The following is a 24,607-nucleotide window of genomic DNA, read 5'->3' as shown; positions in this document are numbered from 1 at the left end:
AATAGTTCGCTGATGATGGTTTCAAAAAGAAAGTGTTCATCACATCTGGCTTGGTTCAAAACAGTCAAATCTCTCTCATGGCCTGAGTGGAATTCATTCAGCAAAACACAATGAAAAATCAAAATCTAAACAAAATCATGTTTTCTAGAGACAGCATTAAACCTACAGTAAAAGTGTTCTTTGTTTAACTGTATACACACATTTTGCCTGCATTCCCGCACAGTTATGATGAAAGCTCTAACACTCGTCCTTCAGTCTTTAATTATCAAATGGTGCATGCTTTGTCATGTCCTGCAAACATTCACATTTCTCTTCTCTTTGATCTTACATCGTCTGTGTTTGTGTCTCTATTCTGCTTGCTTCTGCATTTCTGTCTTTGTTAGGAGACTCTGTACTTCCATGCACTCCTCCCTCTGTACTCTGTGGAGTGGGACAACATCTCTGATTCCCTCCCCGTGCTCACACAGACTGCCTCCCTCTTCCCTCCCTCTGTCTCTCTGCAAGCTGCTTCAGGCTTTTTGCTCAATTAAGCAGTTCCTGAGCAGGGTAGAGGAGTGCTCAGGGGCAGTGGAGTGTTTTTGGAGATAGAGAGTTGCTGTTTGTGCTTTAGGTAAGTTTGTTCTTGTGTCTATGTCTAAGATAAATGCAGACCTGATGATGGATTAGTTCGATGTAGTTGTGACTGGTTTTTAGAAAAGTCCACTGACAGCTGTCAAGCAGAGATGTGTTGCTAAAATTAATGTGATCATAAAGTAGAAAGCTCATAACAAAATAATAGAAAATGTTCTTATGCTATATGCTTTATTGGCTTTTAACATTGCAATTAAATAATCTTTGGTCATTGTTTTTTAACCCTGACAAAAACACAACGGCTTTAATTGAGCCATGATATAAATATTTCTTTCTGGGTATTACTTTGATAGATTTTCCATAGACTTTATACACTTTCATGACTGCTCACAACTTATTGACTAGTTTACTTCAGGCGTTTTAATACTGGCTGTACTGGCATTCTTAAGCAAAAGATTAGCTTCACAGGGCCAGAGTCATGTGTAAACTTGAGCAGTGTTTCTAAGACAAGTGCACAACATCCACTTGAATTTGGCACTGGCCTTTTTGCCCAGGAGTCTTTAACATTTCTGCACACTGGACAAGGCTATCCTGGTATTCTGCCAAAAATGGAGGCTGAGGCTATTTAGAAAGAGGAGAAGCAGCTTTTTTTTTGCCTCCCCCTTTGCACCCCTTTGTGTTTTACTCATCTTTGCTTTGGAAACAGTTGGCTGTCTGGGACCCTGTCATTAGTGAGATGAGAAGCAGGGCTCAGCGCTGTGAAGAACAGGCTTCCGATTTTGCAGGCTCCAGCCGGTGTCTCCACTTGTTCCCAGCTGTAGATAGAACCTACTTGTCAAGAGAGGAACAGCACATGTTTTTCTCTGTATGACTTAAACTTGTCTCTTCTGGAACGTATAGTTTGCTGTGCTGTAGCTTTAATTATACCCAACGATTTTACACTGCTAGAGATGTTGTGTGTACATTGTATTCTTTTATGAAAGTATTATACATGAATTCTAAGCAATGCTTTTAGTGAAATCAGCAACATTTTGTAATTTCATTGATTTATTTTTGCATATATTTTGATGTTGGAAACTCTGCCCCCACATGCTTGAATGGAATTTGAGGTTAAGATGTGACAGTTCAGAGAGCGTGCAGACTGTTGGCCACCCACCCTGCCTGCCTTTAGCTTCCCTCTCTCTCACAACTTCTAAATGTCATCATCAATCTGAACCAACATTCAGGTTTGTGTATAAGGGAATCTGTAGCGAATGGTTCTGAAGTCGAGTTACATGTTCCATATAAGTGTAAGATATTTTCATTCCAATGTTAATATACTGCCTTTAATTAGGCAGAGGGTATGGGCTGTTAACTATTAAAATTTTGTAATGTGACTTTAAAATATGTAAAAACATGTCTAAATGTCTAAATTTAGATAATGTACACATTTTTCCACGCTTCTTAAGTCCAAATGTTATTTACAGTTTTTACTATATAATCATATATTCCTTGATTCAGTCTGTTTTCAAGCTTTTTATTAAGTAGGAGGTATCTTATTGAACTCATGAATGGATTTCCAAGTAAGTTGCCCAATGCAGACCTTGCAGTGTCTTTTCAATGATGGGTTGTTAAACTTGGTCCAAACCATAGTGAGATCACCCTAAACAAGGAGAATGGTGTAATCATAGACGACGTCTTTACATGTTGAATCTTGCCCTGAAGAACAATGTTTGTGGTTGGAGAACTGTGAGATCTTGTTGTGCGATCAGGTAAAGTGTTGGGAATGTAGTGGAAAGATGCATTGTGCTTACTATTGTACAGCACATCTGGGCTTTGGACATTCTTTTTTGGTTCCTTTTTAGTATATCATAATCTGACAGAAAAACATTTCTGCTTAGTTTTTAGCTTTTTCTGTTTTATCATCTGCACCAATTATATCTATGATTTAATAAACAGATTCTCATCATATCCACTGATCATTCATAAAAAAAAAACACTGAAAATGGCAGAAGCATGGTTTTTTTCACTTCAGATAGTCAGAAGTTTGCTTACCCTCATCCTAAACCCTAACACATACCTAGATACGATCTGTGCTTCAACAAAACAATTACTTCATGTATAAGAAAGATAGAGTTTTTAAAAAGTTTGTTCATTGTTCTGTAGAACAAAGTCGAGCATCATCTATAATCTTTTGGTTTGGGGAATCTCTTATGTCAGTGGCCTGTGTTGTGTGTGTGTGTGTGTGTGTGTGTATGTTTTGGCAGATTTAGGGAGTTATGTTTATTCTACAGCAAGCCCACAGATTGATTAAGAGTAATCACAATAGGTTGTCAGAGAGTACTTTAAAGATGAGAAAGGTCCCACTTCTAATCTGCCCCAAGCACAGTAAGGAATTTGTCCTTGTTTTTGGTGAATAACCCACAGACCTCACACTTAATCCTCTCTCTGTTATAGGCATCCTGGCCTGCAGTGCTGTGGGGCTCAACTTACATTAGGTCTCTGGACATTGGCTTCACTGCTTATCATGTTGGAGTTAGTGGTGTAAATGTTTGTTGGCGACTTTTCTAAGCTTTTCTTCTTTTACCCAAATCAATTTTGCTCTTTCGGGATAGTTTTCTATGATCCTCAAACACATAGAATGCATGTACCACAAGTTATTCGTTTGCTTTCCTAGGCGCAGTCAAGCTGTGATTAAATTTTTCACTGTGGAGTCTGAATAATGTGATATTAGCATGAGTTGAAAACAACTTTTACTGGTATTGCATCAGTGAAAAGGATTGACAAGGACTAAAACTGATGCTCACTTTTCACCAGTGTTTAATTGATGTCTTTAGGCTCTGAAAGGATTTACAAGGAACTTTACTTTGTGATCTCCATTAGCAACACCTACGTGCCAAAAAAAACCAAAGTCTTTTCTATTTAAGACCCTAAACCACAGATTCTGGTTCAAACCACATTTTTGGCATTTTATACTATCTCCCTGTCTTATCTTAAAATAAGGTGGTGACTGACTTAAATCTGCTGGTCTCCAGAGCACGCTGTGCTTCTTTGGACTTCAGCCATTTCAGCTTCATGGTAGTTTTTTGGTCTAGTCTTGCTGCTTTCCATCAAGTGTAATAAGTCTTGGCAGTGAGGAAACACGAATTACACATTATCCCTGTCTTCAGTCATTATAGTTTGAAAAGCAGCTATAAAATATCATGTTTAGAGGTTGATCTTATAGTCATCTGAAGTCTGTGGTATTTTTTTTAGGTTGAAATCTATGATTGGCTTGGAAAACAAGTGAAGCTCCCGGAAGATGTTTGAGCTTTCTAAAAGTTCTGAGACTTACTGCACTTTTTCTCTTGTTGACCAAATTATACTTCTGAACTAACTGAAAAAAATCTAGTGTGGCTTTTGTTCTTCGCAAAAAAAAAATCATTTAAATACAGTATACTTATATTTAAATAACATTGTGAAATATTCACTGTTTGCAAATAATTAAAAAATTTTATTATAGAAATAAAATAGATGTTAAAATGATAATGGGATTTTTTCTTAAGGATACTTATGTAAGGGGAATTTAAATGTAGTGGCGGGCTGTGCATTTCACACCTAGGCCTTCACTGGTGTCCATCCTGAATTAATCCACCTCTATACCATCTTTATGACACCACGGCAATAGATACTATTCAACCGTTAAATAAAAAGGTAAAAAAAAAGTAAAAAAGAAATTAGGCTACAGTATTTCACACCTCACAAGGAATAGTCAATTTTATTACAATCTGCCTTGAAAATGCATTTGTAAGGATGTCTGTGACCAAATCGATTTCTTCTCCTCTGTCAGCCATTGTGAGTTAAAATATATATATTTTATTTAGTTTTTGCGGTTCGCCGCCTCTGACTACTCCAATTATCCAATCAAAAAACGGGAAATTTCTGCCGTAATCGTATGCCTGCTAGATGGCCCCAGTGACACCAACTCAAAATCTGATTGGTTAATGGAACAGTTTCTGAAGGTCTTAAGGCAGATTTCTTTCACCCTGGCAACATATGATGTCAGCTACTGGCTGAAATATGATTGGATAAATACTCTTATCATAAATATACACTACTGGAAGCAGCATAACTAAGAGAAAAGCTATGAAATGTAGAGAATAGACTATTGGGAATAATTTAATACACATTCATGGATATAATGTATATAAAATATATTAAATGTATTAAAATGCAAGTCAGGGATTCAGATCACTGCTGTTTAGGCCAGCAGAGAAGGCCTTGCTGGCCCAGCACTGTTTAAATGTGTACCATGTGTATAAACAGCCAGGTGTTAACATGTGCACTCAATGAAAAGTATGATGTCATTCCAAAGAAAGACTGGAAGTGGTTTGAACAATAGTTTGAGCTTGAAGGAAGTGTCTGTTTTCCACTATCAGGCATGTTTCTGTTAAGGTGAAAATACATAACCAGCATATTTTAGTGTTATGGGATTCATCACACATGGACAGTTAGAAACAGCAATACATATTCTTCTACTTCTTTCAGCTTTTCCCTTCAGAGGTTACCACAGTGAATCATCTCTCTCCACCTATCCCTATCCTCTGCATCCTCAATACTTGCACCCACTAGCTTTATATCCTCATTTATTACATCCATATACCTCCTCTTTGGCCTTCCTCTTTGCCTCCTGTCTGGCAGCTCCATGTCCATTATTCAATATACACACAATATACACACTCTCCCTCCTCTGAACATGTCCAAACAGCAATACATACTAATGCATACTAAACTTATTACCATACTTCCTACACAATTATTTACTTCATACTGTTGTCCTAGACGGCACACTAGACTGTCAAATCGTCACATTTAGTGTCCACAACAACCTCTGAACCTTTAAATATATTGTTTTTCCATCTCAGTGGAATAATATTTTAACATATTTTTTGCATGACATCTGTGTATTTTCCCAAACACTATTTCATTAGTACTGTTTTTTTTTTTTTTTCATAAATCAAAACCTTATGGAGACTACACTGGTATCTTGTTTAAAGTAGATGTATGTGTTATCATACAACTGGAGTGTTAGAGAAAAAAGATATCAAGTTTCACAAAATCATTTCCACAGGAAAACACAGGAAAATATACTCTATGAATATTATTACTGTTTTATTTACAGATCTTTTCTGAACATAACTGATAATATAAAGAAGATGTCTGAAAAATCATTTCCACATGAGAAACCTTTTAACTTTTTTTCAGCTAAAAGTTTTACTACCAGGCAAAGCTGATAGCAACCTTTTATGTGCTTTCAGACTAGTTTATTAAAATCATATAACTCTGAAACTGGTCTCAGCTTTGCAAATATCATCTTCTGTATCTAGATTTGTACAGCAAACAGTCACATTGTTTTTTTTTTTAGCTGTTGTTGTGTAATGTGACATAACTGATGACGAGTAATTTGTAAGCCATATACATGCAACAGCAAAAGGGGAAGCCATTTATCAAGTCTTTGAGGTTTTGGAAATTAACTCTATTTAGAGAAATTTGTGTTTTCTATGCTGACACATTAGTAAACTCTCTCATGGGTGCTAGTCTAGGACTTGGGGTCAAGGATCATCTTTTAACTTGACACCTCACCTCGTTGAGACTGGGCTTTATTTTCCTGTCTCTCCACAAACACTTCAAGGAAAAGTGTCAGTGAAGTATTTCTCAGATGCAGGAGGAAGCGTGGTCCACTATACTATCAACAAGCTTTTTCCATTTATTTCCTTCTGTATGATGTATCTATATGTTTATTGTTGCTTAAAGTTAAAAATGTTTAAAAACTTTAACATTTCCTTAAGAAGCAAAAACACAGGAAAATATACTCTTTAAATAAATATTTTTACTGTTTCACTTACAGATCTTCCCTGAACATGTGATAATATATTGAAGATGTCTTAAGATGGACATACATCATCCATTTTGAATCAAAACATCCAAAAGGCACTCCATCCAACTGAAAAATATATGAGGAACTTTGAATTTACAAACCAAGAATGGTTCTTCAAAATAGGACCCATATGTGGCCATTTTGGTGTCTCTTTTTGTCGGGACTTTTGCACTTGTGCATGTGCTCCCTGGTGAAGACCAACCATGGCCTGCGGGTAAAGAGAGGAAGGTCAGCTTTCTTGCAGGAAGGAGATCTGCAATTCCACATACCCAGAGAGAAGGATGCCTGTAAGCTGGAAGTTGTCCTTAATGAACCTATAACCCAACGTGTTGGCACGCTGTCCCCTCAGGTACGCTCACTGTTTATATCTCAGAGCATACTGATTTATGCTTAAAAAGCCTGAGCTGAATACCTAGTCCAGCTAATTATCAGTTCTGCCTTAACCGAAGGGAAGTTGTCATTTTCCCTCCGTTTCACCTGGCACAATTTATCTTTTTTGCTCTAAACATCTGGAAGTTTAAGACCCACAGGCTTTCTACCAAAAATTCGTATTTTAAACAGTAATCATATTGTAAACATCATTTAATCTGGCAGATGTGTAGGTGTGTGCATGCTTTACACCAGTTTTTATTGGTATGAGGTGAAGAATTTCTCAATCTCTCCATGACAACATGGCGTGTAAATTTCAAACCATTCAAAATTCAATTCAATTCAAACTGTATAAACAAGGAAGATGATATTTTTTATATTTTCACTGTACTTATGCCATTGTCCAGGCATTGTCTTAAACAAAAACTGACATCTTTTAATTGTGCCAACAATAATTATTAATATGGCCATAAACCATTTAATCTAATGTCTGCATCTGGCTAAAAGCTTGACGAAACTATGCTTTTTTAATATGTTTTTGTGCCTTTTTGTTATTTTATGTGGTTTGCAAAAGCACTTTGGGAATGTGGTGTATCAGCAAACTATGCCATAGTTACAGAATAGGGCTGTGAATGAAAGAATCATTACAGCATTATTGTGGTGCCTCTGCTAATTTAACAAATGTGTTTTTGCACAGCCTTGTGAAAGGGATTTTATGTGCATTTCTTAACTGCTATTCATACATCAGGTTTTTGACTGCCACTATTTGGCTGATGAGGTGAAATATACTCATAACGGCTGTCCGATTTTAAAAGAAGATATCGTTAAACTTCGATTGTACAGGTATGTCTTTGGTTTATGAATGGTGCAATGTTTATCTGCAGAGAATATTTTGTCTTTACTAAGTCTGCTTACAGCCTTCATTTTTAGCTATTTACTTAAAAACCCTAAATGTATTGCATTTTAGATTCACAGAGACAGAGACATATAGCGAACTGGTCTCACTCCATATTGAGATCATGGAACCTGACTGTAATGTTATAAAGTTGGGACCTCAGACATTGCAAGTTCCAGAGTTCTATGGCCTTTCCAATATACTTGATGGTAATGTGATGTCCTTCCACTATGAGCATCGACCCAACATAGAGTGTACTATTAGGGTGACAACACCAGACTCTGGTCTACCTGGACATGGCCAGTTGGTCACTGGTGACCCTGACAAGCTAGAAGGCCCAAGAGGAGATGAACCAGACAGCTTTGTCTCAATTCGACAACAATTAGGTATGACATCTTTAAATGGAAGTTAAGCACTATATACCAAATATGCTGTTTAGAGTCAACACAGCACAGTTTTTGTTGTTATACTTTTGATTCACATTCACATGATATTTTATTTCATTTCCACTATTCTTCTCCAGAAAATAAAGCCAGAGCCAAATGCAAGAGTGAAGACTGTTTGAAAGGACTGAAACTGGTGACGATTACAAAAGTGTCTTGCGAAGAATTCTTAATGATGGGCATTCGCTATCAGCATACAGATCCTCCATCACCTGATATCGATTACATTGCTATCAAACTGGACCTCACAGACACAAGAAGTGGGAGCATAATCCAGGTATATTCTGTATGACAAAAGCATGAACCATTTGTTCCACTTATCATCTCATCACCCATTGTGATATCATATTATATGTTTTAACATTCCAGTCAGAGCAAGCCTGGATACCTGTGACCATTAAAGGTGCAGTTCCTAACCAGCCCCCAAAGCCTGCCTTCATGTCCATGTTCATTCTGGAAGTAGATCAGTTCATCCTGACGCCACTGTCCACAGCCATCCTTGATGCAGAAGATGCTGAGACCCCAAAGAACAGATTGGTGTTCAATATCACCAAGCCTCCCAGTGAAGGCTTCATCACGCATTTATCTGATCACACCAAGCCTATCTCATCCTTCACCTGGGTGGACCTTAATGAAATGCTTATCGGCTACCAGCCTCCCAATTCCAGCCATGTGCAGCGTAGGAACTATGAGGTACTCTCTAGACACTTCACAAGATACCAGTAAAAGCACATTTACTCATTATTGGGATAATCCTGCTGCGTAATGTAGTAATGTAGGAGTTTTTTAAGTTGATTTGGAGTTTGGTTAATTAAGTGTTTTGGAACCCTCTGATAGATTAAACCTCTGCTGTACAGGTCTACATAGAACCTTCAATGCTTTAGACCATTCAGTGGTTACATTTATTTCTTTATAAATGTGTAATCAAACATGTTGGTAGTTTGTCACCAATGCTTTATCCTTTACTCAATTAGGTAGAGTTTGAAGTCCATGATTTCTACTTTGAGAAAAGTTCACCTATTGTGGTACATGTGTCAATTAGGACAGCAGACACAAATGCACCACGAGTGTCATGGAACATGGGTGAGCATTATTTATGCAGATTGACCACAGGTTTAATTACATGCCTGAACAGTAAACATTACTTAAATAATGACCACTGTATTCTATTGATAATAATAATACGGAAATTTCCAAAGGTCTCAGTCTCCTGGAAGGTCAGTCTCGGCCCATCACGTGGGATCAGCTACAAATTGTGGACAATGATGATCTAAAGGCTGTAAGAATCATTACTGTGGATGGCCTTCAGCATGGAAGACTGACAGTCAGAGGTATGTGATAATCAGTAATTCTTCCAATAATGACTGATGAAATTATCCAGAAAAGACCATCATCCCTTCTTTAAACTGCATTAATGGTTGATTAAAACTAATATATTCCAGGTGGAAAAGGGTTCATGTTTACTGTAAGTGATATCAAGGATGGAGTGGTACGCTATTACCATGATGACAGCGATACCACCAAAGATTTTGTGGTCTTTCGGATCACTGATGCACGCCACCAGACCAGACACAAGTTCCCCATAAACATCTTACCCAAAGATGACAGTCCACCATTCCTCATCACTAATATGGTCCTGGAACTCTCTGAGGGACAAACGGCTCTTCTTAGAGGTTCTATACTACAAGCGTCAGATATGGACTCCAGTGATGACTACATCATGTTTAACATCACTAAGCCACCTCAAGCAGGGGAGATCATGAAGTTGCCAGGGCCAGGAATCACAGGTTAAAAAGATTTTTTTTCATAACTTTTTTGGACACCTGTGTATGCTGTCTAACATCTTGAGGGATTAATGTTTTCTTTGTAGGTTATCCTGTAATGCGTTTTCTTCAAAAGGATCTCTTTCATTCCATCATCTACTACAGACACTTTGGCACTGAAGTATTTGATGACTCTTTTGAAGTGGTGTTATCTGACTTCCATGATCCTCCCAATCTCTCAGAGCCTCAGGTATAATTTCTTGACAAATCCAACACCAATCCTGTAAACACAGTCTGATAATCCTGCTATCACTGTTACTAGACGCAATCATTATTTGATAAAGACTTTCTTTTGCTTAACGTGACATTTCACATTGGATTTTAAGACAGTAATATGGTTATGAATTAATTCCTATGCGTCAATATTTATTTTTTAAACGAATTCCTATGTGCCTTTTGCAGGTCGTTGTGATTCAAATTCAACCTGTCCCAGATCAGCCACCTAAAGAGGCCCCAGGAGTAACTCGACATCTGATAGTCAAAGAGACAGATGTGGTTTATTTAACAAAGCAGCAGTTACACTTTGTTGATGTGGAGTCACCTGACTGTGAGCTTACTTACACTGTTACCACCCTACCTTTCTACACTTCCACTTTTGGGTAGGTGGTAATGGATTATTCAAAGATTTTATGAACAATATTACGTTGGTTGCTGGCAACCAACAAGAAAACGTAACAACAAAACAAAAACAGTGCATCAAAATTTGGAAATTTGGATGTTTTAGTTTCAAATCTGACATCGTATAACACAATATGATGTCAAATCTGAAAACAGAACAGCGAAAGCAAAAGCAAGCAGGACACGTTCAGTGCTGATTGGCTACAGTGCGAATCTGAGAGAGTGCAGAAAAATAGAAAGTTGGAGTTTAGAGAAAGGGAATACATGAGCCTACATACATCTATTGATGCTTTTAATCTTGTTTGTTTTAGTCAAGGGCATTTATATCATGTTATTTTGGATATTCTGTCAACCTGGCACACCATTAATATGAGTGTGATGAATATGAGTATGTGAATGCTTAAAACCCACCTAAAGGAAGATCTGTTCAGAAGAAGAAAGAATTACACCTCACTATAATAATATAAGTAGCACCGCATTAAATCAGTTATAACTAAACCAATTATGTAGATAACAGACTTGAAAAAGTGCAATTCTTTTTCCTTGTTATAGTCATATGCCTTGTCCTATCAGCAATGAGCATGCTCAGAATGAACTTAATGATGCATTTTCTCATGTTTTGGTCTATTATTTTGTTCTGCACTTGAAGACTAGCATACAAACAGCCTATATTAAAAAACATTTGTTTACCTACTTCTGTTTGCCAGGGGACATGATGCAGGAAGGTTGTTCCTTGTTGACAGCATCCCAAAACTGGCTAAGGACCCCAATGCCCCTGTTCTTAGACTTTTTACACAGGTAAAAAAAAAGTGTTTTACTTTTCTCACAGTTTGGTCATTCAGGGACATGCAAATGCTAACAGCTTTCTTCTTTTCGAATAGCATGCTGTCAACTACATGAAAGTGGCTTATATGCCTCCTTTCCAAGATATTGGGCCTTATCCTCAGTATATTCAATTAGTGCTGTCTGTGACCAGTGAGCAAGGCCGAACTACCACTGGAATCTGTTTCAACATTACAGTGCTGCCTGTAGACAACCAGTCCCCAGAGGTAGCCCAAAACTGTTTGTTCAGACCACAGAATTTGATTGTGTCTATTAAATACAATATTCTGTATGTTAGGCATTTGGTAGGAAACCTTTACTGGCAGTTATAGCTAGATAAGATAATACTACTCTACATCATATTTATGTAAAGCATAAAGAAAAATGAACAGCACCTACATACAGGTTTGTGTCATTGTGTTTTCTGTGATTCTTAGGTGCACACAAATCAGTTGACTGTGGATGAGGGGGGAGAATGCTGGGTCAGTGCAGATTACTTGCATCTGACTGATGTGGATTCTGTTGAGGACTCGCTACGTGTGAAACTGAAGAGAAGGCCTCAGCATGGAGATGTGTATTTGGATGGTGCACCATTGGATCAAGGCCAGACCTTCACTGTTAGAGACCTGAAAAGCTTAAAAGTTAGGTCAGACCTGACAGCTTTTCAGTCACTGTTTTAAACTATCAGAGCATTTTTTTTTTCTCATATTACATGCATAACTGGTATTATGAACTTATAAATGAATTTGTGTATAATTTATGATGATGGTCATGCATTTTCCCCACACAGATACCACCATGATAGTTCAGAGACAGAGAAAGATAACATTGAATGTATCGCCACAGACGGGGTGAATTCAGTTGAATTTGTTTTACATATTAAGGTAAAAAATACATTAAATCATTGCATTTATTAATAAGCCTGCTATTAAATGGTATTTAACAGTAAAACGTTTCTATTCATTGACAGGTAACACTAGTCAACGATGAAATACCAGCACTGGTGCCAGGCTTGAAGACTGTTCTAGAGTGTGCAGAGGGACAGGAAGTAGTGATCACCATTGAGTACATCTGTGCAACTGATGCTGATAGTGATGACAACAAACTGATCTATCTGATTGCTCGTCAGCCGTATCATGGTGTAGTGCTAAAGAATGGTATAGTGGTAGACCGGTTCTTTCAAGAAGATATAGAAGCCAGGATCATCAGCTACAAACACACAGGTAAAGCACAACTTCATGCTTCTTATTTGCATTATGAAAACAAAATTCACATAATTCCATAATAATGAAAATCTATTCTCGCCAATTTGAAAAATAAATATTTGTCTGTATTTGAATGCATCATGGTGTCTGATATGAGAAAGGTTACTAATTTAAATATCATTCCCAAGGCCTGGAGGTTGGATTGCTCCCTCGTCATGACACCATCACATTTGTCATTTCTGATGAACAGACGGATTCAGTTCCTTCATGCTGCTTTGACAGACCGTCTCTGTTTAATGGTCAAACAAAACATCCCCAGGACTCCTTGCTAATCTATGACCTCAATATTACTGTTTATCCTGTGGACAACCAGCCACCATCCATTGTTATTGGTATACCTTATTTAATCCATTCTAACTGCAAGGCAAACTATCTTTAATTTAATGAAAGTGATTTAAGCAGACCTTAAGCTGTATGAAAGGGTACTAAAGCATAGTGACATTCCATGAATAATATATTCTTTTTAAAATAATAAATACTTCATTTACTTCATGAATTAAGCTACATTTAACCAGTAAAATGGGGATTTAACATAGACTGGATATGGCAAAGATTTGGCTACGGACACTCACTCATTAATGTCCCTGCTGTGTTGAGGATTAGAATTGGCACATTTGTTTAGCATTGGTCATATGGTTTCTGTTTTAGTGATGATTGAGGGTGTTACAGTTTGTGCACTCATATGTTAAAGCACCTGATAGAAAAGTCGTAAAGAGTAGTGTAGATTCAAGGTACAGTAGATGTGCTTAGGTAATCATATAACCTTTATGTTTAGCAGGAAATATATCTATAATTCCAACAAGAAACATTAATAATTAATATGGGATATTTTCCATGAAAAAATCTTTCTCTCTCCACAGGTGAAGTTCTTCAGGTGGATGAAGGAGGTTCTGCCTCGATCACTGTAGCACATATAGAAGCCTCTGACCAGGACACACCTTTGGAGGAGCTGCAGCTTGTCTTGGTGACTCCACCAAAGTTTGGATATATTGAGGACATTTTGCCTAGTCCAGGGTTTGAGAAGAGCAACATGGGAATCAGTATTGGTCAGTGCTCATGCTGTCATGCTTTCCAAAAGGACTGCTCATGAATGAGGATTGTGTTTAAATTATTCTGCTTTAATTAGAGAAAATAAACACAGTAACCAACATTGGTGGCTTTTATCCGCTCTATCTTTCAGCCTCTTTTTCCTATAGAGATCTACTGAATGGACACATAAACTACGTGCAGTCCAGACATCAAAGGATTGAACCCACTGCTGACCAGTTTATGCTTTACATCACTGACAGCGAACACCAATCCTCTGCAATCCCCTTCTACATCATCATCAAGCCAACAAATGATGAAAGCCCAGATTTTCTAGCCAGGAACATTAGTGTGAGGCTAACATATACAAATCAGTAAATATTTGAGTTTTTTGTGGCTAGCACAATGGTGGACATCATATGATTGTATTTTTTTTTTTTTTTACACAATATTAAAATTTTATTCACTTTACCATATTGCAATATACCTGGAAGCTGCTTCTGCAATCTCTATTTTACATTTTCTTACCTAGTGGCTAAAATAATTGTGAAGCACACATCTTGGTTTATGTGCTACATCTGGTTACAGAAATCACTGTCAGTCTTTGTCATAGTAGTAAACATGGAGATGTGTTTTGCAGGTCCGAGAGGGAGACATGAAGGAGTTGGATGCCTCCATTATTAATGCTGTGGATTTAGATGTTCCCAAAGATCGATTAACATTTCGCATCATCCAGCAGCCCAAACATGGGGCTATCATGGGGGGGTTTCATGGTAATGATGTGGCCCATTATAGAAGATCCATCCGGAATCAAGGAACAGAGGCTCAGGTCCAAATCTTCACCATGGAAGATCTCAGAAATGGTACAAAACCATGCAGTGAATGAATTAAAGAAAGAATTAAAGAATGAATAATCAATCAGTCAGTCAGAATCTGGTACATGGGATATGTACAGCAGTTTCTGAACCTCTTGGTGACTGTCCTCACAGGTATGACACTGATGTACTTGCATGATGACTCAGAGAGCGAAAAAGACAGCTTCATCATCCAGCTATCAGATGGAAAGCACCAACTCCAGAGGCACATATCAGTTAAAGTGATGCCTGTCAATGATGAGAAGCCATGCATCATTAGGTATCTGATACAATATGAAAGTACTCTATGTTTTTTCTTTATACACACAGATTTACTTTGAAGCTTTAAATAAAGACTTCAGTTTTAATAACACTCAAGTAAAGTATAAATAGCCCAATATAATACTTATTTAAAGTACTATTACTCAAAGCACAATTACTGACATTTTTTTCCAGTCCTCAGCACATTATAATCATTTGTTAAAATAATTCTTTGATGGATTTGAGCTAATTGCTATGGTGTCTGTGTGTGTGTGTGTGTGTGCTGCAGGAACACTGGCATTGAGGTGGAACCAGGAGAAGCCAGACTTATTTCCAGTGCTGTCCTAAATGCTCATGACAATGACACTCCCTCCACTAATATCATCTACGAGTTTGAGAGTGTTCCTGTTCATGGCATGCTTCAGATTAAGGTCAGTGCACAAGAAAGACTTTTCCTAAACCTACATTTCATTAACAGATATTTTGACTAAATATCTGCAATATGATGTGTAGGCTGCAGTGTGTGTTATATGCAATTCTCAAAAATTATTAAGGATTCCAATAAGAAACTTGAACAGGATCATATTTTGGAACCATTCCTATATGATTCTTATAGTAACAGTCTTATAGCACAAGACATAAAGCTCCTTTTGGACCATTCCAAAGGACTTTCTAAATTTGTTTTCCTATTCAGATTTATATGGAGCATACGATCAGTTCCATGAATTATTAACCGTTATTGACCAATAAAGATTAAGATTAGGAATGTAAAACTCCCAAGTGTAATTTCCAAATAATTTTCCAATAACAAGACATTATTTCCAATATAATACAAAAGCAGAGTTCCAGTAATATTCTAAAAATCAAATAAGATCCTACTGTACAAGAGAAACTGAAATTCAAATAAGATTTTTTAACTATGTCTTTGTGAGATGCCAATGATTGTACATCATCATGTGATCATATAATAGTTTATTATCATAAAATAATAACCATAATTAAGCCTATTTCTCTGGTGGCTTTTCAGGCAGGCCTGGACTGGATGACACTGTCAGCAGGAATGAACTGTTCCCAGGAAGCTGTGGATATGAACTTGCTTCGCTATGTACACACAGCTCAGGCAGGAGCTCACACACAAGACTTTTTTGTCTTTTATCTACAGGATGGAAAGAACCGTTCCCCTGCACAGCACTTCTACATCTCACTCAAGCAGCTAGAGAAAGGTATCTCTCTATAAGGTTATATTAGAAAACATCTAATATAAATTATAGTGGGTCACTTAACAATTTCTGTTCTCCAGGAGACATAGCACTGTTCGTAAAGCCGGTAAGAGCTAGCCGTGGAGAGCATGTAGTGATCACTACAGATGTCTTGCTGGCTGTAGATGGCACTGAAATGCCAGAAGAGCTGCTCTATGTCATCACTGTGCCTCCAGTACACGGTCATATGGAGTACATCAAACACACAGGCATTCCCATACACTCTTTCAGCCAGCTGGATGTAGCGGCTAATCTGGTGTGCTACGTCCATGACAACAGAGCTACCTCACCTAGGGAGACAGTGCAGTAAGGACCATGCTTGTTTTGCTTTTATGTTGTCAATTTGTGACCGCTGTATATTAGGGTTAATCAGACTATTAAAGGAAAAATCCAACCTGAGAGATGTGTAATCATCTTTATGAATAACATGTGATCCCTGTGATCTGTGAACTGACATAAGATTTATTTTGTATTGAATTCTGAGATTACTTTTTGCAATCAACACATTGCCTTACTTTCCCTTTGGTTACTAGTTTCTTACACTACCCACAATGGTACTTATCTATCTGCTTATAACTGCTGAATGGTGGCAGTGGGATTTAGCCGTTGCTTCATTTCTACCTAAAGACTGTGATGCAGCAGTACATCATTCCTTAAGTATGTCAAATACTTAAGGGTTCCACTCTTCCTCTTTCATAACAATATTGCTGTCAGTGCCATTGTACTTCATTGTACTATAGGGATCTCATAGATGGCTAACTAGCTGATCAGAGTCGCTGCACTGCAGACTGAAACTGATTCCAACATTTGCTATTAGTCCAAAGAGATGTTTTTCTTTTAACAGCTTAGTGTCCATGCCTAATGTTTTGTTGAAGATTTCCATCTCTCATACTCATAGACAGAAAATTGGAATCTAGACTAAGGAGAAACCCTAAACAGTTCCCATGTGTTTCCTATCAGGGATGGTTCCTTTAAAAAGCTCAGATCCATTAACTGTTATAAGAATCTTTGAGAAACCTTTTATTCTGAGAATGTATACAACTCTTGGTGTGTGCAAATTTACATGTTGATTTTTCTAAATTGTTTTTAGGTTTGTCATCAGTAATGGAAAATGCACACGAAATGGTACTCTGGAGATTTTGGTGGATGTGACAGACAGAGTTCTCCCGACACTAGTGCAGAAAGCTGGACTGCAGGTTCCTCAGGGTTCCACAATTACTATCACCACAGATAACTTGCACCTGTCTGACCCAGATACCCCGCCTCATTCCCTCGTCTACATACTGGTGCATGCCCCACAGTATGGTTGGCTAATTGTGAAAGGTTTCCCCTTAGCTCCTGGGAGCAACTTCACCCAGCAGAACCTTCAGGACCTGGATGTTGCTTACAGACACTCAGGTGGAGCTTCTCAGATCGATCACTTTACTTTCACTGCTGCTGATAGCACAGCAAGAGGGTTCCTGTCGGGAGGGAAAGTGCAGACTGAGCCAGTCTTCTTTTCTATACAGGTGTGTGCAGTTGAGTGTGAATTTTTGGTGCTAAAGAAGGCCACTTTATAACACATTTTTACTATTACAATCATTGCTATAGTATCTGACTTGTCCGTATAATAAGTAAGAAATAATACACAAGGGGCTATACTGTTACAGGATAATAAAGATTCACCATGTGAATTTGTCAATGATTATCATTTTCATTTTACTAATCATGAATGAAACAGCATGCTTTTTAGCCATTAAGGCATTTATGGTTATGTTTGATGTTTTTGGAGGACCGTGAGAAAGTTGGTTCCTGTTATCGGTTACATTATATCAGATATATAAAAAAAGGCAACAGTGGAAAAAGATACTGTTTGTTCCAAAGTGATGACATCTGAGACTACTTTCATACATGTAAATATCTCAGTATCTTGACCAAATAATGAACTGTTAAATATTAACATTTTAATTTAAAAACAACTGAAATAAAAAAAACAATGAATGAATGAGAGTATTAATACAAACCTGTCAGCCCTGCTCTCATTAACCAACAACTACTGACCAATCAGATTTGAGAATTCAGTAGCACTCTGGTAAAATAATTAATACAAAGCACCTTAGTGTTTCAGTGAAGTACCTATACTATAGTCCTGGTACACTGTAGAGGTTTTTTTAAGGGCAAAATGTATTTTTGACCATAAATATGTGTGTGTGTGTGTGTTTAGATCGAAACATTAGACCGGTCTGCTCCAAGTGTGATGGTGCTTGAGACTCTGTGGAAAGTGGAGCTTCTAAAAGATGGACGTTATGGAATCTTTATCTCATCCCGAGAATTAAAGGCTCAGGATACAAATGTTGCAGATGAGAACATCATCTTCCACATACTCAGAGCTCCTTACTTTGGATACTTGGAAAACATCACCAATGGTAAGAAGATGATGTACAACAGTTCTACAAGAAATGGCCATTATTTCTGCTTATAATGAATGTGCAAATTGTGTAATGGTGTAATGGTCAATCATCAGTGATGAGGTAATTCACCATCAGACTTGCTGTTGTGTCTCCAGGTGCTTTTGTGCGTCAGAGGTTCACTCAAAAGGATTTGAACAAGAGGAATATTCTGTATATAATTAACCCTTCTCTGGAAGCATTAAGTGACAGTCTGGAGTTTGCAGTTTCTGACCCACTGGGCAACACTGGATCATCTCACAAGTAAATGCATGCTTAAAAGTTTGCTTATACACCACATGCTTATAATGAAGACTGGAGGTAGCTCAAGTGGTTAAGGCTCTGATTGTTGACCGGAAGCCCGGAGTTCAAGCCCCAGCACTGCCAAGCTGCTGCCGTTGGGCCCTTGAGCAAGGCCCCCAACCCACCCTGCTCCTGCATCATGGCTGACCCTGCGCTCTGCACTCTCATGGATGGGATATGCGAAGAAAGAATTTCACTGTGCAATAATGTATATGTGACAAATAAAGGCGACTTTAACATTCTGAAAGAAGCAGGTTGTAATTTTAGTGCCCTCTGTTGCCTGTGAGGTGAATTGCAATTGCAATAGAAACAGATAAGAGTCCCCTTTCTTCCCACAAAGCCATGTCCTAAAAAGCTATGTGTGCCATGAGATTGGCTTTTTCAAGAAAAAAACACTTTTGTTTTGACCAGAGCTCATTTCCAGGACAGAAGATCAAAATGTTGCATTGCAAATTACTGTTTTTCAAAAATAAAATATAAATGATGATTTTTGCAGATCTAAATCCCTTTCAATGTTGCAAACAGCACCTCCATGCTGCATAAAGAAAAAAAAACCCATCACTGTTCATCTTGTCATTTCTGTTTCTCTACCTGTAGATTAGAGTTCAGCTGGGCCAGTGTAGCATTGGCCAAGACAGAGTTTCGTGTGTGTGAAGGCACAGGACCACTCTCTCTCACTATTCAGAGGAAGGGCAATATGCAGGATTCATCATATGTTACTCTCAAGGTGAAAAACAACAGTGGCTCCCTATTTTCAGTTAGTTGGAAAGGGAAGGTGCACAATAATAGTGAAGCACACTTCTTTAGTATAAGCAGTATGAATATTTTACATAGTTATATGACTTTGTCCTCTTCACTCATCAGGTAAAGGAGCTAACAGCAGCTATAGGAAAGGATTTCATATCAGCTCCATCAACTCTGATTCAGTTTGATCCTGGTACTGTACATTTGCTTGTTCTTTTTTTTCTTTCTTTGCTAGCACCTACAGCTACTGCATCAGTGCCTTGTTAATAATATACCGAAACATGAAGGTTAAAAAGACTTTACTCTGTACTATCCGTGTGTGTGTCCAGGCGTGGCCAGTCGGGAGTGGAAGGTGGAGCTTGTGCAGGATTTTCTTGAAGAGGCAGAGGAGATGTTTGAGGTGACACTGGATTCCCCAGTAGGTGCAATACAGAGAGGAAACAACAAAGCTGTCATTACAATAATGGACAACAAGAACGGTCAGCTCATAAATTAATAACAAAGTACCAAATAGGTTTCTATGACCTAATAGCTACTTTGTGTTCTTTGTGGCCAGTCTTTACCATTTGAATGCTCATTTAGATCCTGGCTGCTTCCACAGGGCAGTGTGATGAGAAACTATCCCCCAGAGGCCCAGATCTTCAGGGTAAGGTGTTGCAAGTAGGGCCCTACCCCAAACATGGCTCCATTAAGGTAGAGACTTTACCGATCACCTTGAGGGATGTGCCAGAGACTGCCAGAGGTGACAACTTGCCTCAAGTTATTACTCCTGTCTCCAAGAAAAGACTAAGACCCAATGGCAATGGAAAGTCTGTGAGTTGGTATTCTTAAATGGAAATGTGTGTCCCCAATGGGTTATGTATACCTTGCTCCAGTGTTATTTGTGTAATAGCTTATTTTCACACACAGATTCGACCATCTTCAATCATTCGGAGCGGATCTGATGTTCTTTACACTGTAAGTCAATGTATGATGGTTTTTCCTGCTTAAACTAGTATAATAGTAATTGCCACAAATCAGAATTACTTATATATGCATCTAATTAAATTTTATTTGTACTATGATCATATACTATAGCTATAGCACTATGGTCATTGTCATAAAGCAACTTTGCATAAACGTACAACTTTCCATAAACTCAGGATATAATGAGGGTTAGGGGTGACAGTGGTGGGGAAAAACACCCTGAGAGATCCTGATGTGGAAGAAACCTCGAGAGCAACCAGACTCAAAACGAATCCCATCCTCATCTGGGTGTCTCCGGATAGTGCTATCATAATAGTTTCCCTATGACTGTGTACTATAAACTCAAAAAGTGCAATTATCTAACCAGAAAATTTTACTTTGGCTAATTTTAGAAAATCTGTTGTGATGAAGTTATAAACTGTTTGTGGATGGAGACTGTGACAAATACATTCTCAAATTGTAGTCCTAAAGCCATTGTTTTCATGTTTGTACCAGTGTTGGAATTCAGACTTAAATCAATAATGAGCATGCCAGAGGTGATAGCAGCAGGAAAAACTTCTTGAGATGCCATGAGGAAGAAATCAAATGCAAAAATGAACCCATCCAGTTATACAGGATAGTGCGCTGTTTTTTAATTGTAGAAGAGTAAAGAGTAAATTCAAACAGTACTAAACGTTGTTTAGTGTGGCCGTATAAGAATGAATAAGAGTCCTTTGCTAATAAAAGCTGCTATGGAGCCCAAGCCTTTAGCTGTCAGACTTGGGCTGGAGGTCTGGACACCATAGCAGCTATTATAGGCCAAGTACCGTCCAAGAGGGCATCTGACTGGCATGTAACGCAATCAGTCACAGTCTGTTTTGTTCAGCATCATGTTTAGGGGCATGAAGTCAGTGACCCTATAAAAACAGACTGGCGTGCAACCATAGATCTTTCTTTAAAGAAAGTAGTTCAAATTGAGCTTCACATAATTTGGAAAATCCAGTGTTTGGCTGAGCCTCATAAACGCTCTTTGTCTCAGTTGTAAACACAGCAGCTTCCTTCTTCCGTGAGGGAAGTAGAGCATCACAAGGGCTTTGCTTGCAATTGAGTAGAACTTAATCAAATAAAGACTTCGAAACTCTTTAAGTTTTTCCAATTTTGTGTGCCACATGCATCAGATGTTCAGCCAACAGTTTGTTGGCTTGACATTTGAGGCTAAGACTATGACCATTTCTGCATATGGTATATCATCTCCTGTTCCTTGGAGATGACTGCTGTCAGCTAATGTAACATTTTTTTGCAGTATCATGGAATAATGTCACTGACTGTGGAAGATGAAACAGCCATGAACTCTGGAAAGAAGGCTCAAGTGCATGTGACCAGTAGAGGGCAGCAGCGTTCTCTCCCAGCCAAAATCTCCAGCCACCTCACAGCACTTCCTACAAATAACCTGAGAGGAACAGCTCCTCAGGTATAAATCCAGTGTTGAGCATTAACAGCACATACAGAAATGTAATTTATAATAATTTACAACTAAATCAGTACCTGTGTGTGCAGGATATTTATTAACCAATAGTAATTAAGGTATACATGGGTATGTGCTCAGAATGTTTTCTCTAGGCCCGAACCTAAGGCCTGCACTCCACAGCTGGCAGGTTTATTCCATATTAATGCAAGCTTAGGTCAGATCCTGCAATGTAATGGGATTTCCTGGAAACCCTGGGCTGCTACAGATGAGGTACATCAGCCTAAAACAGACGACATATACCAAACTTCAACCCTGTAACATTTACATCAAATTTCACCTCGTCTCATACTTCTGAATGAATTAAACTGATTTTTTAAAGTTGTTCTTTACTATTCCAGGCTGTGAATGCACAGAAGTGTCCACAGGGGTGGACTTATCATAGCCACCACTGCTATCTGCTGAGCACAGAGCGAAAAGCTACATGGAGCGATGCTGCCAGGGCCTGTCGAGAAAGGTGAGATCAAACGTAAAACAATAACCCACAACAGATATTACACTTCTTTTTAGTTCTGCTTTGTGTCATAAGGTCTGGTTGTTATTTTACCCAGTTTCCAAGGCAACCTTGTTAGTGTGCTATCAAAAGCTGACATGGATTGGCTCTGGGACTTCAGTGAGAGAAAGCCCTTCTGGATTGGTAATTTGTTTGGTACTTGTCATACAAATTTATGCAAATTGTGCACATGTCTATGCTAAATAGCATTCTAAGGGACACTTGTGATACTATGTGCAGGTCTGAATGACCGGGAGAGTAAAGGCCGGTGGGAATGGGTGGATGAAGAGCCGGTTACTTACACCAACTGGAGGCGTGGTCCACCCCGACCCAGACTTAAGAGCAACAGGAAGTGTGTTTTGGTCTGGAGGAAGACAAAATGGCAAATCCGAGATTGCTTTACTGGAAAGGGACACCGTTTTGTGTGCTATGTGAAAACATGACCTGCTACTGATTACCAAATAATTCATATCCCCTCTTAAGATCTACTTGTTTACGTCATGATATAAGACCATCCAATATACACCGATCCGCCATAACATTATGAGCACTGAGAGGTGAAGTAACTAATACTGATGATCTCCTCATCATGGCACCTGTTAGTGGGTGGGATATATTAGGCAGCAAGTGAACATTTTGTCCTTAAAGTTGATGTGTTAGAAGCAGGAAAAATGGACAAGTAAGTTTGACAAGGACCAAATTGTGATGGCTAGATGACTGGTTCAGAGAATCTCCAAAACTGCAGCTCTTGTGGGGTGTTCCCGGTCTGCAGTGGTCAGTATCTATCAAAAGTATACTTTAAGTCCTGTAAGTTGTGAGATGTGGCCCTTGGAGGCCCCACATTGCAACTTACAGGACCTAATGGATCTGCTGCTAACAACATCTCGGTGCCAGATACCACAGAACACCTTTAGGGATCTAGTGGAGTGCAGGCCTAGATGGGTCAGGACTGAAAGTGGGGACCAACACAAGATTAGGCAGGTGGTCATAATATTATGCCTGATCAGTGTATATTAGTGCTTATGGTACATGATGAACTTGGAAGGTAAATGGTGTATTATTCTTCAAGTATAATAATATTTAGAGAGGCACAGTACACAATAATGACTATGTGATAAGAACATCAGAAGTTTGAAAGTGGATGCAGATATTAGTACCTCAGCTGTGCAGTGTTATATCAGATCTCACACTGAAACTGAAATGATTTATGTAATGAAAAGCAGCACTGTAATACTGTAAATGTACACTCACCTAGATACATTCTTTCAGAATTATTTCATGTATGTATGTACAGTGAGGGAATATTTGGACAATTTATATTTTATGTAACCTTTACATATATACTGTCCAAATATCTTATTTCCTATCAATTTCATTTTTAAACATATCTTTGTATATGCTTATGAATACAGAAATTTTTGTTCCTATTTATAAGTAGAAAGTCAAAAGACATTAAGTGTGTCAATTTCAAGTGGACATATGCACTGGAAGTATTATAAATAACAGGAAAAAAGGGTGTCTGAATGCTTACTTCCTCTTATTGTCTGTATATATGTATGGGATTTAAACACATTATAGACTTGATGTACTCAAAAAGTCTCGGGCTGATACAATCACAGGCAAACAATACACTCCCTGCTCACTGAATCGGAAGTGTTATCAAACACTTAGTAACGCTTTGTTATTTAAAGCCATCAGCACACTGATGCAGGATCACCATCAGATGAAAATCATTTATTAAACATTTGTTGGTCAGTAGAAATGAAACAATACGACGTACGAAAGACATTACAAATAAAATCGGCTGTTTTCAGTTCCGCTTACATACAAAATAAGGCACGGTTTTATTAGTGTCTGTCTAGTAAATGTACAAAATGTGATCACACAAACAAAAATAAAATATAAAAAATGTACATTAAAAAAAGACTTTCAAAATAAAACTGTACAGTGTACCCATATATTTTGGAGCAAATTATAAGTCATGTTCAAGCAAATCTTTTCGTCATAACCTCTATAACAGACGACAAACTCGAAGGGTCCAGTTCACTCTTTAAAAAAAAAAAAAAAAAA

At 38.1% G+C, this 24,607-nt stretch overlaps 1 protein-coding gene across 3 annotated transcripts; it reads left to right on the top strand.

Moving 5' to 3' along the window:
- The first annotated feature begins 466 nt into the window (after positions 1-466).
- frem1a (Fras1 related extracellular matrix 1a) lies at positions 467-24,567 on the top strand. 3 transcript variants are annotated; one of them, XM_058395763.1, is made up of 37 exons: positions 467-610; positions 6,437-6,815; positions 7,584-7,678; positions 7,803-8,116; positions 8,254-8,450; positions 8,543-8,866; positions 9,148-9,256; positions 9,373-9,504; positions 9,616-9,960; positions 10,044-10,186; positions 10,399-10,595; positions 11,322-11,412; positions 11,496-11,663; positions 11,874-12,082; positions 12,227-12,320; positions 12,407-12,659; positions 12,830-13,033; positions 13,562-13,747; positions 13,882-14,078; positions 14,368-14,590; positions 14,717-14,861; positions 15,132-15,273; positions 15,870-16,065; positions 16,143-16,407; positions 17,192-17,609; positions 18,305-18,506; positions 18,647-18,791; positions 19,428-19,557; positions 19,695-19,767; positions 19,904-20,053; positions 20,176-20,387; positions 20,484-20,531; positions 21,823-21,990; positions 22,126-22,257; positions 22,386-22,501; positions 22,596-22,681; positions 22,778-24,567. In XM_058395763.1, the coding sequence occupies exons 2-37, from the start codon at positions 6,573-6,575 to the stop codon at positions 22,978-22,980; spliced, it is 6,555 nt and encodes a 2,184-aa protein (XP_058251746.1). In that variant the 5' UTR covers positions 467-610; positions 6,437-6,572; the 3' UTR covers positions 22,981-24,567. The 3 variants fall into 3 exon arrangements, 2 of the variants coding, with proteins under 2 accessions (XP_058251746.1, XP_058251747.1); XR_009205049.1 differs by lacking the exons at positions 12,830-13,033; positions 13,562-13,747; positions 13,882-14,078; ... (16 more) ...; positions 22,596-22,681; positions 22,778-24,567 and having other exon boundaries at positions 11,874-12,077; positions 12,407-12,544; XM_058395764.1 differs by lacking the exons at positions 11,874-12,082; positions 12,227-12,320; positions 12,407-12,659; ... (19 more) ...; positions 22,596-22,681; positions 22,778-24,567 and having other exon boundaries at positions 10,399-10,543; positions 11,496-11,652.
- The last annotated feature ends 40 nt before the right edge of the window (positions 24,568-24,607 follow it).

The sequence above is a fragment of the Hemibagrus wyckioides genome, linkage group LG07 (assembly GCF_019097595.1).
Source record: "Hemibagrus wyckioides isolate EC202008001 linkage group LG07, SWU_Hwy_1.0, whole genome shotgun sequence".
In the NCBI taxonomy this organism is placed as follows: Eukaryota; Metazoa; Chordata; class Actinopteri; order Siluriformes; family Bagridae; genus Hemibagrus; species Hemibagrus wyckioides.
The sequence above is the reverse complement of the archived record's forward strand: the minus strand, read 5'-3'. Positions and strand labels throughout refer to the sequence as shown.

Excerpts from the sequence above, each read along its gene's own strand:
- frem1a (XM_058395763.1), top strand. The coding sequence starts at position 6,573 with ATGGTTCTTCAAAATAGGACCCATATGTGGCCATTTTGGTGTCTCTTT. Across the intron at positions 12,083-12,226 it reads CTGAAAAGCTTAAAAGTTAG|ATACCACCATGATAGTTCAG; the intron begins GTCAGACCTGAC and ends TTCCCCACACAG. Across the intron at positions 14,591-14,716 it reads CATGGAAGATCTCAGAAATG|GTATGACACTGATGTACTTG; the intron begins GTACAAAACCAT and ends CTGTCCTCACAG.